Raw genomic sequence first — 15,601 nt, 5'->3', positions numbered from 1 at the left:
TCCTGTACAGTAGATATTATGTATGCTTTTCCAAGAGCCAGTGAAGTTGCTACTTATTGCAAAGCTAGAAGTAGGTGTGGCTCACACTGTTTTTCGCTGTTGTTGCTTTGTGTTACATACGGCTGTACATTATCCCGTGGCATTGTCAGTCTCTTAACTATTCGGTGGCATCTCAAATAAATGCGAGACTATTGATAGGTGTAGTATAAATGAAGGTTTCACTGGCAGGCACACAGAAAGTTGATGCTTTCGGAGGCATAAGATGTCTGTGCACCTACACCTGCAATCTTTCATTGTTTTTTTGCATGAGAAGTGGAACACACGCAGAAGATATTCCTCTTATTGTGTTCAACTTGGTGCCATGGTACCATGAATTTATACTAGCCAGTCCAAATATTATTTGTTTTTGTTAATGTAATCTTTGACACATGCCAAGAGAACTAAATTGTGGTTTTTCGCATTACAACTTTTTTTAGAACAAACACTGACCGCTTATGATAATGTCAAAAGCAATGAGGAAAACCAACCGTATCGTCTGGCATGCTCACAGAAGGCACTACAGATACAAGTGTTTAACCTGAAATAACATCTTTTTTTTTATAGACAAAGTTATGCCGTCCTGGCACACATCTTTGGCTGTTGCTATACATTGTTACAATTAATTTGTTTCGCTTTGGGATTTTCCCCGCAGGGGCGCCTGCGTAAGCAGGCGTTTGGTGGGTTGCGACACCATGGACCCGAGCACATGGGGGTCGGACCCTCCCACGCTTAACCGTGCGTGGCTTAGCCGTGTCCGGGGAAAAGGGGATCCTGGGGGTTGAGCCAATGCTGAGTGCTTGGACCTTTATGGCCCCTCGGCGGAGGCAACACACCCCTTTGGCCTCGGCTTCACGTAGACGGCACCCCCGGGCTGACCCACCCGGGGGAAATCGGTAGTTGCCTTTTCCTGTCTCTCTCCCTCCAACCTTCGTCTTTCTCTCTCACTTTCCATCTCTCCTGTCTTCTCTTCGCTTCATTTTACTTCCAATTTCCCAGGCAGCAAGGGTTAACCTGGTGTAATCTATCCAACCTTGGGTCTATTATATTAGGTTATAGTGGCTATGTACAGCTGGCGTCTGCATCTCCTTCGGGTCTCGTAGCGTCCCCTTGTTGGGCTCGGTGGTGGGTGGCTGGCACAGCTGCCGAAATCATCGTTACCTTTATGGCTTTTTCTTCATTCCCCCGACTCCCTGATCGCCCTCACAAACGAGGGCGCACCGAAGAAGTTTTTAAGTTTTTTGGCCGCCAAGTTGATAATTTCCCAAGATTTCATGTTATACATTCCGAGAAAGCAGAAAAGTCAGCAAGAATAGTCTCACCTTTTCTGGTTGCGAAATCACTGATGGAGGCTTTTGGCCCAGGCTACAAAGTTTCCAAATTGGCAAGCGGTGATCTACTTCTTGAACTCCGTGATAAACTGCAATACGAAAAGCTACCCAATCTTGTGTCTTTCGGGGCCATTCCAGTGAGTGTCACCCCACACCGTTCTATGAACACCATTCGTGGTGTCATCTCCGATGATGATCTAATGGAGCTAACTGAGACTGAACTTTTGGAGGGATGGAGTGACCAGAATGTCATCAATGTGAAAAGAATTAAGATAAGGCGTGATGGTAAAGAGATTCAAACCAAGCATCTAATCCTAACATTCGCCTCAAGTGTACTTCCCGAGATTATCGAGACAGGCTATGTAAAGATCCGAGTCAGGCCCTATATCCCGAATCCCCTCCGCTGCTTCAAATGCCAGAGGTTTGGCCACAGTTCTCAGAACTGCCGAGGCCGAATAACCTGTGCCAAATGTGCCGATGAACATCCATCTGAATCTTGTGAGAACGCGCCACACTGTGTAAATTGTGATGGGGAGCACGCCGCGTATTCGCGTTCCTGTCCATCTTGGAAGAAGGAGAAATAGTAACGATCAAAGTCAAAGAGAACATATCATTCAGAGAAGCACGAAGGCGGGTGTCCTACCTGCCGAAGAATAGCTTTGCCGAAGTGGCGCGTCAGGGGGCAGCGCCACAACGGCCTCCGGCGGCTGTCAGGCCCACACACAGTGAGCCGGCGGTGACGCCATCCGCCCCCTCGGCGGCTGCAGCTAGTGCTGCTCCGCCATCTCAGAACAAGGGGCCATCGACCTCCGGGCTGGTGGCCTCAAGGGTCTCGTCCCACGAGACGAGGCCGTCACGACACACCAACCGCTCGCAAGAGCGCGTGTCCAGCGCCTCACAAGAGGCTATGGACACAACAACCAGCCAGACGGCGCCACTTGCGCCTAAGGAGCGGCGGGAATCTCTCGACCGCTCCAGAAAAGAGAAACCTCGCGTCACGGCGCCTGGAAAGGGCACCGTGAGCTAGTTTTCATCTTCTGAACACACAGCACAAACTCCTTTTCAATATGAACACGCAAATATTACAATGGAACGTTAGGGGTCTCCTTCATAACCTTGATGATGTCAAAGAGCTCCTTCTTAAATATAGTCCGAGGGTGCTGTGTGTCCAGGAGACGCATCTCAAAGCAGAGAACACAAACTTTTTAAGGCACTATGCCATTTTTCGCAAGGACCGCGACGACGCTACCGCCTCGTCGGGCGGTGTCGCTATAATAGTAGATAAAGGTGTTGCCTGTCGGCAATTGAACCTCCGAACTTCCCTTGAGGCCGTTGCTGTCCGAGCAATACTGTTCGGTAAGCTAGTCACAATTAGTTCGATTTACGTCCCTCCTTGTTATCAACTTTCCAAGACACAGTTTCAAAGCTTCATTGATGAACTTCCTCCGCCATACATAGTTGTCGGTGATGTGAACGCTCATAGCCCCTTATGGGGCGACTCTCGTTTAGATGCGCGAGGACGCCTTATAGAAAATTTTCTGTTTTCTTCAGGTGCATCTATACTTAACAAGAAAGAGCCAACTTATTACAGCGTTACACATAACACATACTCAGCCATTGATTTAAGTATAGTCTCGAGTACTCTAATTCCGTATCTGGAGTGGTCTGTTCTCAGGAACCCCTTTGGGAGCGACCATTTCCCAGTTATGCTAAACTTAACAAAACAAGATACATGCTTGCCACATTTTCCTCGATGGAACATGGACTCGGCCGACTGGGAAATGTTCCGAGAGCTTACGTATTTAGGCGGAGATGAAATTGCTGTTTTTAATGTAGAAGACGCTGTTGCATACCTAACAGGTTTCATTATTAGCGCTGCAGCTAAATGTATTAAGCAAACTAGCGGATTAGCTAATAAGCGTCGCATCCCATGGTGGAACGACGAATGTCGGAAAGCGCGCAAAAATCAAAACAAAGCTTGGAGATTGCTTCGCAATTCTCCAACTGCTGAAAACCTCATTAATTTCAAACAGATAAAATCACAAGGTAGGAGAACACGTCGACGTGCAAAGAGGGAAAGTTGGGATAGGTACATCACCAGTATAAGTTCGTACACCGATGAAAGAAAAGTCTGGAATCGGGTAAATAAACTAACAGGTCGGGAGTCGCATCCCCTACCCTTAGTAAGTACACAAGGTGATAGCCTCGAAGATCAGGCGGATTGTCTAGGCGAACATTTTGAATATGTGTCAAGTGCATCGCACTATACCGAAACATTCCTGAGAATCAAAGAACGCGAAGAGGGGCGGCCCCTAAATCGCAAAGGCTCATCGAGTGAGGCCTACAATTCCCCATTTACTTTAGCTGAGCTTCAAGCATCTCTCGCTTGTTGCAACAACTCAGCGCCAGGTGGGGATCGTATCATGTACGAAATGATTAGGTACTTACACCCCGAAACACTGAAAACACTCTTGTCTCTTTTTAATGCCATGTGGGCGGCTGGCTGTATTCCGTCTTCATGGAAGGAAGCCATAATCATCCCCATACTTAAACAAGGCAAAGACCCGTCCTTGGCCAGCAGCTACAGGCCAATAGCTCTAACAAGCTGCCTGTGCAAGCTGTATGAAAAAATGATAAACCGGCGCCTAATATGCTTCCTAGAAAATAACAAAATTTTGGACACCTTCCAGTGTGGTTTTCGAGAAGGTATGTCTACTACGGACCACCTTGTCCGCATTGAGGCATATATTAGAGATGCTTTCATACATAAGCAGTTCTGTCTGTCTGTATTTGTAGACCTAGAGAAAGCTTACGACACCACATGGCGCTTTGGAATTCTCCGAGATCGTTCGGCAATGGGTGTTCGTGGCAATATGCTTAACACAATCGAAAGTTACCTCACTAATCGCACATTTCGCGTAAGGGTGGGCAGAGCTTTGTCTAGGTCATTCACACAAGAAACTGGTGTGCCGCAGGGCGGTGTGCTTAGCTGCACACTATTTATTGTAAAAATGAATTCGCTGCGTACAGTCATCCCACGCACAATGTTTTATTCCATTTATGTCGACGATGTGCAGATAGCCTTTAAGTCATGTAATATTGCCATCTGCGAACGACAGGTACAGCTGGGAATTAACAGATTGTCCAAATGGGCGGAGGAGAATGGTTTTAATGTTAACGCTCAGAAAAGCACTTGCCTACTCTTTACAAACAAGAGAGGCGTAACGCCTGTCCCAAGTATACAAATCAAAGGAGATGCGCTCTCTTTGAGCAGCGAGCATAAGTTTTTAGGAATCATTTTAGATTCCAAGCTTACATTTATTCCTCATATTAAGTATCTGAGGACAAAATGCCTGAAGACAATGAACGTTCTAAAACTTCTGTCCCGCACAACATGGGGCAGTGATCGAAAATGTTTGCTTAACTTGTATAGGAGTCTTGTCCTCTCCCGGCTTGACTACGGGTCTATAATTTATAATTCTGCAACGCCAAGTGCATTAAAAATACTAGATCCCGTTCACCATCTGGGTATCCGCCTCGCGACCGGTGCTTTCCGAACAAGTCCGATCCAAAGCCTCTATGTAGAGTCTAACCAGTGGTCACTCCATCTGCAGCGTTCATATCGCAGTTTCACATATTTTCTGAAAGTACAAGCAAACAATGAACATCCTTCTTATTCAACCATAAATGACGTTTCTGCTGCCACACTCTTCCATAATCGACCTGCAGCGAGAAAGCCATTCTCCTTGCGTGTGAGGAACCTCAGTGAGGAAATGGGTGTTCCGCTGCTTGATCATCGTCCTATGGCTCCAGTGAAACTGTTACCGCCGTGGCAGTGGCAACTCATAGATTGCGATACATCGTTTGTAGAGGTCACTAAACACGCACCAGAGGCACACATTAAAATGCATTTCTTAGAGCTTCAATACAAGTACTCGTGTACAGAGCTTTACACTGACGCCTCCAAGTCACATGCCGGGGTGTCTTATGCAGCCGTTGGCCCATCCTTCTCGGAATCCGGTGTACTCCACCCGGAAACGAGTATCTTTACGGCTGAGGCCCATGCACTGTTGTCGGCTGTGAAGCATATAAGGAAATCAAAACTTCAAAAGGCAATTATATTTTCGGACTCCCTAAGCGTCGTAAAAGCATTGATGTCACTCGTTAAACAAAAAAATCCTGTACTTACTGAGCTCTATTCCGTTCTCTGTCAAGCGTATTTATGTAACCAGCATGTCATTATATGCTGGGTGCCTGGCCATAGAAGCATTGAGGGTAATGTGCTAGCTGACCGAATGGCTACGTCAATAACATCACACGCTATTAACCCTACAGCTGCTGTCCCTGTAACAGATCTGAAACCTTTCCTGCGTAAGAAACTGCGAAGCCACTGGCAACGCTTGTGGGATGCTGAAACAAGTAATAAGCTTCACTTGATTAAACCACAGTTAGGTTTCTGGCCCCCCGTAACGAAAACACGGCGAACTGACGTCCTATTCAGTCGGCTGAGAATAGGACACACGTACGGAACCCACAGTTTTTTGTTGACAGGTGATGAACCACCAACCTGTGGTAGATGTGGTGAGAGGCTGACCGTCCTCCATGTCCTCCTGGAGTGCCGGGAAGCTGAAACAGAGAGAAGGAAACATTTTCCTCTTGCATACCGATACCATATCCCTATCCATCCCAATATGTTTCTTGGCAAAGAACCGATTTTTAATACCAAAGCAGTCCTAGGTTTCTTGAATGACGTGATACTACATGTAATTAGCCCTAGATATTCGTAGCACATCCTCCCGCCAGAGGATGCTGTTGCGATAGTGTTTAGTATAGCACATGCCTCCAGGCCTTTATGTCCAAGGGTTCTGTTGAGGCAATAGTGCTTCATGCCAATTTTCGCATCGGACATATTTTGGAAATAGTAATATTTATTTGCAATGCATATTCAATGTTCATAGCACACGCCATTAGTCATTCCCATAATCTTATTACCTGTAGATTTTATGCACTTTACAGCGACAATTTTAGGCCCCTTTACAGCCACGTCATATCCACCACTCGTAATCCATCGCATCAATTTAAACTCATTAACACTGGCCCGGCGCTCTTTGGCCATTATTGGCCCTTGCGCCGTTAAACCCCATATATCATCATCGCTTTGGGATTTTTCAGGAACCTGGTGCTATTAAACAGTGGACGGCAAGCGCACTTATTAAAGGGCAGCTAAATGGCTACCATACCCATTTTTACATTGTTTTTGGGCTGTCTCGCTCTGTCATTAACATTCCCCAGTTTCGCTAGCCATTTAGCAGCTCTTGTAATAAATGCACATGCACTCAACTGTTTAGTAGCGCCAGGTTTCTGAAAAATGCAAAAACCAAAAAAGTTTAGAGGTGCACTGGATAGCAAAAGTCATAGACAAGTGTGTCAGTGTGGTTTCAATAAGCTGATCAAAACGAAGCGATGGTATATATCGATAAAAACTTGTAACTGTAGTGCCATCTGTCCACATATGAAGGAATTCATTTTTTTTTATTTGCCAATGTACTAAAGTGTTTACCAATGCACGGATCACCAATCCTTAAACCCTACTTATCTGTAATCTAGAGTCAACTCGACCCATTTCAGCATCGAATAAGAGCACATTCAGAATGGGGATGGCAGCTACATTGAAGCAATGAAGGCACAAAAAGCACTATCTGGTGTCCGTCTTTTTTTTTACTGTGCTCACATAATGTAGCACCTTTGGCCTATATAGCTTCTACAGCTTAATGGAATAGAATATATAACACATGCACTGCAATCGACTACATTTTTGGTGCAAAAGAAAGTCATGCTAGCAACTAATGAATGCAACCTTTAGGTTGCAGGCGACAAACCTTCACGAGGTTGGCTACCCAAGTTAGTTCCTGGTGCTCGTTGCAGAAGGCCTGCTCAAACAGTCACTGCAGAAGCAGATGTGTGCTGAATGGCAGGGGGTGCCACCATTAACAAGATAAAGGATGCTGCAGGACCGTAAATCACAGCCTTTCGCACAACTTAAAAAGCACAGCAAGCAGACATCAACTTTGTCTATTCTGCACCAAACTAGGTAGCATTTACCAGGAATGCCACAAGTGTAAAATGTAAAAAAAATGGTAAAGTGTTGTCAAATGCAGAGCATACATTATATATCACATTGGATTATTCTGTGGAAGAAGCTACATAGGCTAAACAGGCAGATGTGCGAATGAGGCTGCGTGAGCACAGTAACAAAGTGAAGATAACGGCACCAAATGGTTTGTTGTTCCTTCAATTCTTAAAATGTGGCTGCCGTTCCTGTTTTGAAAGTACCGTATTCTAGGTAGAAATGGGTGTGAGTTGACTCAACAGAATGAGTGGATTGTCAGGGCTGGTCACGTATGTATTAGCAAATATTTTGTGTTGTCAAAAAAAATCGGAATTCCTGCATACGAGCTGAGATTACCGTGCAAGCGTCGGCATTTTTTTTGCAATTGTTTGCTGTTGTACTAATGATTACACTTATACATGTATTTTCTGACGCACAAGCCGAGGTACAAGATGGGGTACCGGGAAATAAAAGTTCTTCTTGAATGTTAGCAATATGTCTGGGTGTGTTCATACGCTTTATGTTGACCTCGCCTGTATACACTATACTAGTATTTCAAGTGCTTCCATGTCCGAAGCTATTGAGCTATACAAGAGAATGTGTATGTTGGCTATTGAGCCATACAAGAGAATGTGTATGTTGGGTGAATAATTCTGCAGTTACAGTTATATCTTGAGAATGTGTTAGTTTGAACTGTGAAACTTGTCATCAGCACAAAAAAGGGCTTGGGGGTTTTTCAGAAATCGAAGGAGCTAACCTACAATATATTTTTATACAAATGTGCTTTAGTGTTATGAGTATCGGTCAAAGAAATAACACTTCATATCTATTGCAGGTGCAGATTGGTGTAGGCTTTGTGCTGCCTTATAACAGTGGCAGTATATTTAAAGTGTACATCAGATGCCAAGTGTGCAATAGATGTGGGCCTGTGGACACCAGCAGAAGCTGGGGAAAGACGCCTGACTGGGCAGGCCTGCCGCACAGTTTGGATTCAACCACAAAGCTTGTGGCAACACCGGAGAAAGTGGCTGCTGTGAAGAGTAAGTGAACAGTTACCTGAATTTTACCTGAGTTACCTGAATGATTTACATTCACTACTGTATATCAGAAAGTTATCTGGATGAGTAGCGTTGACACAGCAAAAAGAAATGCCAAACAATGATTGATGCTAGTGCCTACTGTTTATTGTCTTAAAGACAAGTGAGATTTTCAGCACCTTATGTTTCTTGAAAAGTGTAATGCAGACTTGACATGTTCGATCATAGTTTTCCATGCTGCAGCATTCATCCTAATGCTCTCGAAAAAATGTTTGAGTAAAATTAATTTGGTTCTGACACAGCTTGGCAAATTGTGTGGTCTGAAAAGAAGCTATTTAAACCACTGTCTTTCCAATGTGGTGACGGTGGTGATCTATTATAATCTGCAACATTCAGAGCCACGCGATTTCTAAGCACACCTGTCTTATTGAAATTTGCGACATGTGTCCTATCAGTACTTTTGGCTTACTTGCAGCGATTTCATTTTATTTGAGAATAGAAATGAAGAAAGAATTACTACACAAAGAAAGCACCTTGCACATTAGTGGCATGTCAGTTATAAAATGGATATTTGTATTTGTCGTGATAAGCCTGCAATAAATTATGCTTGTTGTCGACGCCAAAAAAAAGCAAGGCACTGAGGCATCATACAAAGTTTCAGCACTCGCCTCCAGCTTGGATTAGAGCAGACGACTACACAGTGTGACTGTAACTAGCCTTTTCCTTTCTGTGCAATTTCAATTTCTTTGTAAATCTAACTGCCAGTAACTTTTTTTAGCACCCACAAACATTCTCCCACAATTTCCATTTGCTGCAAGAATGTGTTTATTAGAAATAAACGAGCATAACAGATTGCTTTGTTTTATTTTGAGACTCTTCCTTAGGCTACTTTACATTGAAGATGTATTGCAGGTCAGCTTATCAAAAAAACAATATGGTGTTTGAACAGTGATACACAAAGACATTGATTGGAAATGATGCATTGTGGACAGCACAGAAAATTAAGGACTAAGGAAACAACACAAAATTGTTGCTGTCTAAACTGAAGGTTTATTTAGAAAGCCTTGGTGAATATGACGGCCTTGATATAAATGAAGAAAATTTCTTAAAGGGCCCCTAAACATAACATCTGACAGTTGATATTTCAAAGAAATGTGCGCATGATGTAGAGAATGCCATGACCATAGTCTGGTGAATGCGGCAGTGCTATGTGCTGTGGGAATGCCACAAATAAAAAAAAAAAACTCATGTACTGCTCCCCTGGCCTTTCTGGCACTGCCTCCGTGCATCACGATGTCAACAGGGTGCTCCAGGTGACCTCGGCGTTAGGAGCAAAAGCTGTCGACCAGTCAATCATCGAGGAAGGACAGAACCGACATGGCGAGAGCCAATTTTGTGTTCTGAGAATGCCGGAGGGGGTCGCCCATTGTGCAACACTGAAGCATTTGTGAAGGTTCCATTAAGCTATCTTAATGGGGAGAGTGATTAGGGGCAGACAATGGAGGAACCTTACTTCTGCCGTGCAATGCAATTCGTAGCTTTAGGTGCACTTTGTAGTGTAGTATGAGGGCACGAGTAACGAGTGTAGCGAAGGGGTGAGAAACAGTGATGGCTTATCAGCGGTTTATCAAATGCCTTTACTTGTGCTATTACTGGAGCGCTATGTCAAAAAATTCTTGCAGCTTACGTTCATGTGCACTACAGTTCTCGCTTATAACAATCGCAGATTTAACGAATTATTGGTTTAAAATAACCACATTTTATTGCATTTATTATTTTCTGACCATGCCTGTTCAAACTGCGTCCACATATAATGAACATACTCAATAGCACCGTACTGTTAAAACAAACATGTCAACTCCGATCGCAGTAAAAGGAGGGTGCACACCAAGTTCTCAAGTTTGCGATTGCGACGGGACTTGGCGCATCCTCTGCACCAGTTTAGTCATGACGATGATTTAACTGCGAAGATGTGTGAGTGCTGCACGTGGATTTCAGAAATCACAAGGAAATTCACTCTTTTTCAACCGTGCAAGGGTAATCATGCTTTCAAGGCATTTCTCCAGTGTTCTTCAGAACGAGGCCATGCAGTGTATAATGGTATTGGCCTTTGGAAACTGGCGCACATGGCTCCCTCAGGTCACGTGTGCTCTGTTCTCAGTGTGACACTGCTTACAATCTCGGAGGCCACGATGGCACTCGTTTTTGCACTGTTCTCTGCGTGGTACTGCGCCTATTTGAACCAATTTTTTGCTTTCTCCATCAATTTCCTTATTGCAAGGTTAAACTATATAAACTATGACTGCTTGCTGCCCACAAGGTGGGGAAATTTTATTAGTTTAATATCCTTTACAGGGCAAGGTTAATTTCGTGGTAAGAGTGGGTTTAACCCGATTTTTATAACGCTTGTTCGAGGGGCAGAAATGGGAAATTATGGGATTTTATCAGAAATCAAAGGACCTAACCTATACAATATTGTTTTGTGCAAGTGTGTTTTAGGGTTACGATTACTGGTAAAAAAAAATATACTTTCTATCTGTTGCAGGTGCAGATTGGTGTGGGATTTGTGATGCCACTCAACAAGTGGCATTACATACTAAAGTGTACCTCCGAAGCCAAGTGCGCATTAGGTCTGGCACAGCACCTGTGGACACCAACACAAGCTGGGGAAAGAAGCCCGACTGGGCCGGCCAGCCGGACTATCTCTGATGCATCTGGGAAGCTTCTGGCAACACCAGAGAAAGTGGCTGCTGTGAAGAGTAAGTGAACATTCACCTCATATAAGAAACTTGACTGTATATATATCTGAAAGTTATCTGGATAAGTTAACGTTGATGTACACACAATGGAAAGAAATGCCAAAGCAAGAATGATGCGAGTGCCTATACATGTCTTTTTCTTAAGCCGTATATATGCGCTGTCAAAGCAGCATAGGATAATATCGAGATATTGGTTTCTTGCGAAAACTGTCTGCAGTTTCCCCTATAATCGGTTTCAATGACAAGCAATCAAGAAAGTCAGCTGGCAACATGTGCCTTATTTGAGCATAAAGATGAGGAAAGAATTACTACACAAAGAAAACACGTCGCACATTATTGACATGTACGCTATGACATGGATAGTTGAGCTTGACCTGTGTGCAGCTTCCTATAAATTTTCATGCCTGTCATCAGTGCCCTAAAAAAATCAAGGTGCTAGGCATCATGCATAGTTCTAGAACTCGCAGCCAGCCTGGATTAGAACGGATGACAACATAGTGTGGCTGTAACGCCTAGTTTTTCTGCGCAGTTTCAATTGCTTTATGAATGAAGTGCCAGTAACAGTCTGCTGCAAATACCGTTTGTTGCTAAAAAGGTTTTTAGGAACAAACGAGCATAAGAGATTGCTCTGTATATTGAGATGCTTCCTTAGGCTTTTTTACATTGAAGATGTAGGCTAGCTTAGCAAGGAAGCTATATGGGGTTTCAAAAGAACACTAAAACATTGGTTGCCATCATTGCAGCTAAATAAAGCATGGAAACCAGCCATGACTACGGCTTGTACATTCAAAAAATTTTATGCCTACTTGGCTAATGCTAAAGTTACGACCCGCTTCCTCGCCCACTGCAGGAAATACAGACTGCGAGCAACAGGCTAACGGTAGCAGATGACAGAACTAGCACCTTGCAGGTCTCCTGCATTCGTTGGAGACCTCTTAGGTTAGCAGCCCGACGATTTTCATGGAAGCCAGAGAAGGGATAGGAAAGAGTGCTGACTTACAAAAATTTTATTGCGCACATAACCAAGGTTTAAATACCACGCTAAGGCACAAAAGAAAAAACAGAAAGGTAGCACGTATTCAGGACTCGGCTTCCAACATACGATATGCAAATCATGTGGTTAAATATTGCACTTCTTTATCGCACAGTGACAATGAAGGGGCACTGACACAGCGCTCCTCAGATTTGTGAATTTCGAGCGCTTCAATAATTTCTCTAGGATGTTTGTTTTTGTTGCGACTGATAATTTATGCGCTATCAAATAAGGGTTTGCAACGTTGGTCTCTGCAATGAATACCAAGATGACCAGAAACAGAGTTCAAACCGTGATTATTATGCTCCTTTAATCGTTCATTGAGGCAGCGTCCCGTCTGACCAATGTATTCGCGGCCGCAGGAAAGAGGAATGTTGTAAACAACACCTACAGCGCACGTGACAAAGCGGTTATTATGGTTGGTTCTGCAGCAATTTTTTTTTCTTTCTTAAGGATTACAGTTGACCTGCCTGCATAAGCGTGACAGCTTATGTGGTGCCAAAAACACAACATCGTCACCAGCACGCCGACCAACTTTCTTGATATTATGGGACATGTGAATGTAAGGGTTGACGCTGACTTTCTTCCTGGACGTGGCAGAATCTGAGTTGCTAGCTTTCTATTGCTTTTGCAAGCTTCCGGTTACTGACGTCAGCAGACTGCCTGGGTCGCCCGATTGCTCAAGTCTCCGGGCCTCTTTCCCGAAACTGGTTTCCATTAAGTGGTGACAGGACTTTGAAAGGGAATTAGTGAAGCATAGGCTAACGATTCCTTGCTGAGCTTTGAATGGGCTGAGTTAAAAGGTAAAAGAGCTTTGCAAGCTCTGGGTTCATACATCCAGCACAGCTGGTTGTTCCTAAAAATGAGTCAGGTGTAAAAACCTAATCGAGTCGGCAACTGGCAGCTCATGGGTTAACACAAATGTATGAAGACATTCTTTAAACAGCGATAAAGCATCACAGCAGCTAGTTTCGACAGTGTCGGCGTCAGTATCTAAAAGAACAAAAAATCATCTAGAAACCTAAAAACTTTTTCCACGAAAGACGCAAGGAGTTTGGAAAGTGCACAGCCGTGAGTGGCTAGCAAGATGTCACTCAGCATGGGCGCTATGCAAGAACCGATGCAAACCCCGCCCCTTTGTAGATATGTCTTCGCGCCGTGCGCTTTCCAAACGCCTTCTGTCTTTCGTGGCATGTTTTTAGGTTTGTAGATAATTTTTTAGTTCATTTAGATACTCACGCCGACACTGTCGAAACTAGCTGCCGTGATGCTTTATCGCTGTTTAAAGAGTGTCTTCATCCATTTGTCTTAACCCATGAGCTGCCAGTTGCCGACTCGATTAGGTTTTTAGACCTCAGACTCATTTTTAGGAACAACCAGCTGTGCTGGATGTATGAACCCAGAGCTTGCAAAGCTCTTTTACCTTTTAACTCAGCCCATTCAATGCTCATCAAGCAAGAAATCGTTTGCCTATGCTTCACCAATTCCTGTCACCACTTAATGAAAACCAGTTTCGGGAAACAGGCCCGGAGACGAGCAATCGGGCGACCCGGGCAGTCTGCTGCGTCAGTAGCCGGAAGCTTGTAAAAGCAAGGAAAAGCTAGCAACCCAGATTCTGCCACTTCCAGGAAGAGAGTCACCGTCATCCCTTACATCCACACGTTGTCCCATACTCTCAAGAAGTTGGTCGGCGTGCCGGTGTCGATGTTGTGTTTTCGGCACCACCTAAGCTGTCATGTTTATGCGGGCAGGTCAACTGTAATCCTAAAGAAAGAAAAAGTTGCTGCAGAACCAACCATAATAACCGCTTTGTCACGTGCGCTGTACGCGTTGTTTACAACATTCCTCTTTCCTGCGGCCGCGAATACATTAGTCAGATGGGACACTGTCTCAATGAACAATTAAAGGAGCATAATAATCATGTTTTCAACTCCGTTTCTGGTCATCTGGATATTGATTGCATAGACCACCGTTGCAAACCCTTATTTGATAGCGCACAAATTATCAGTCGCAACAAAAACAAACATACCAGAGAAATTATTGAAGCGCTCGAAATTCACAAATCTGGGGAGCGCTGTGTCAGTGCCCCTTCATTGTCACTGTGCGATAAAGAAGTGCAATATTTACCCACATGATTTGCATATTGTAGGTTGGAAGCCGAGTCCTGAATACGTGCTACCTTTCTGTTTTTTTCTTTTGTGCTTTAGCGTGGTATTTAAACCTTGATTACGTGCACAATAAAATTGTAAGTCAGCGCTCTTTCCTATCCCTTCTCTCGCTTCCATGTAGATCGTCGCGCTGCTAACCAAAGATGAAACTTTACCAACATGCCCGTTAAACCACCCTTGCGTTAGAGACAGTCTAGCCAAGTTGTGGCTCTCGAAATCTGAGAGAAATTTGGGTGGTTGAAGAGCAGACAAATTATGCGAAATCGGAAGCAATAAATCCGCCTGACGGTGCTTCGAATGCAGCTGCCGTTTGACTAAACTTTGCAGTAAAGCCAAACTCCTGATGAGAAGAGGCGTAGCTTTGGCAAACACCTACTAAAATCCCATGCGACTCAGCAAAACAGTGTGATGCATGTGCATACATTCTCACTGAAAATAAATATGCTCTGCCATGTGCGCTGGGTAGCATATTTGTGTGTAATATATGCTGCATTGTATTATTTGAAACTTGTTGAATCTTTTGCAGCAGATTTCCTACATTCACTTATTACTACAAATGGTTTCAATAACAATTTATTTCTATATTTATTGCACTCTTTTAGACTGCCTGGAGAAGTACATCGGGGAACATCCGATGGGGCCACCAGCACCACCTCCAGAGCACCACCTTGCTTCTGTAACGAAGCACCTTTGGAGCTTCTTCACAGAAGCGGGCGCGAGGGCAAGCGAGTATGGAAGACGTGAATCGCCTTAACCTATTGCATTTTTTCAATAAAGTGTGAAGATATAGAACATATTATGGTGCTATACATTGATTCCTTATGGCATGAAAATGTAGCGGCATACTTGGCCACATGTAGATACAGACTGCACACTTTGCAAGACTCAAGAACGCATGAAGATAGCCCATCATGAGCTTCCTAAGTGCAATGGCTGCTCCCTCGATTCATTACACAACTTGCATTTGACCTGATGTGCCCACTGTTATACCCAGCATTCCACCCATCACCCAGAATTCCACCCGTCGCCTGGCATTCCACCCATCGCCCGGCATTCCACCCATCGCCCGGCATTCCACCCATCGCCCGGCATTCCACCCATCACCCGGCATTCCACCCATCACCCGGC

The 15,601-nt window shown here is 44.3% G+C and overlaps 1 protein-coding gene across 1 annotated transcript; it reads left to right on the top strand.

Annotated features, from left to right (window-relative positions):
- The first annotated feature begins 8,273 nt into the window (after positions 1 to 8,273).
- LOC119435443 (uncharacterized) lies at positions 8,274 to 15,347 on the top strand. The gene is made up of 3 exons (XM_037702300.2): positions 8,274 to 8,516; positions 11,059 to 11,272; positions 15,076 to 15,347. Exons 2-3 carry the CDS (start codon positions 11,083 to 11,085, stop codon positions 15,225 to 15,227), a joined length of 342 nt encoding a protein of 113 aa, XP_037558228.2. The 5' UTR covers positions 8,274 to 8,516; positions 11,059 to 11,082; the 3' UTR covers positions 15,228 to 15,347.
- Positions 15,348 to 15,601: the final 254 nt, after the last annotated feature.

The sequence above is a fragment of the Dermacentor silvarum genome, unplaced genomic scaffold, assembly GCF_013339745.2.
Source record: "Dermacentor silvarum isolate Dsil-2018 unplaced genomic scaffold, BIME_Dsil_1.4 Seq707, whole genome shotgun sequence".
NCBI classification, from domain to species: domain Eukaryota; kingdom Metazoa; phylum Arthropoda; class Arachnida; order Ixodida; family Ixodidae; genus Dermacentor; species Dermacentor silvarum.
This window is presented reverse-complemented; position numbering and strand designations above follow the sequence as displayed.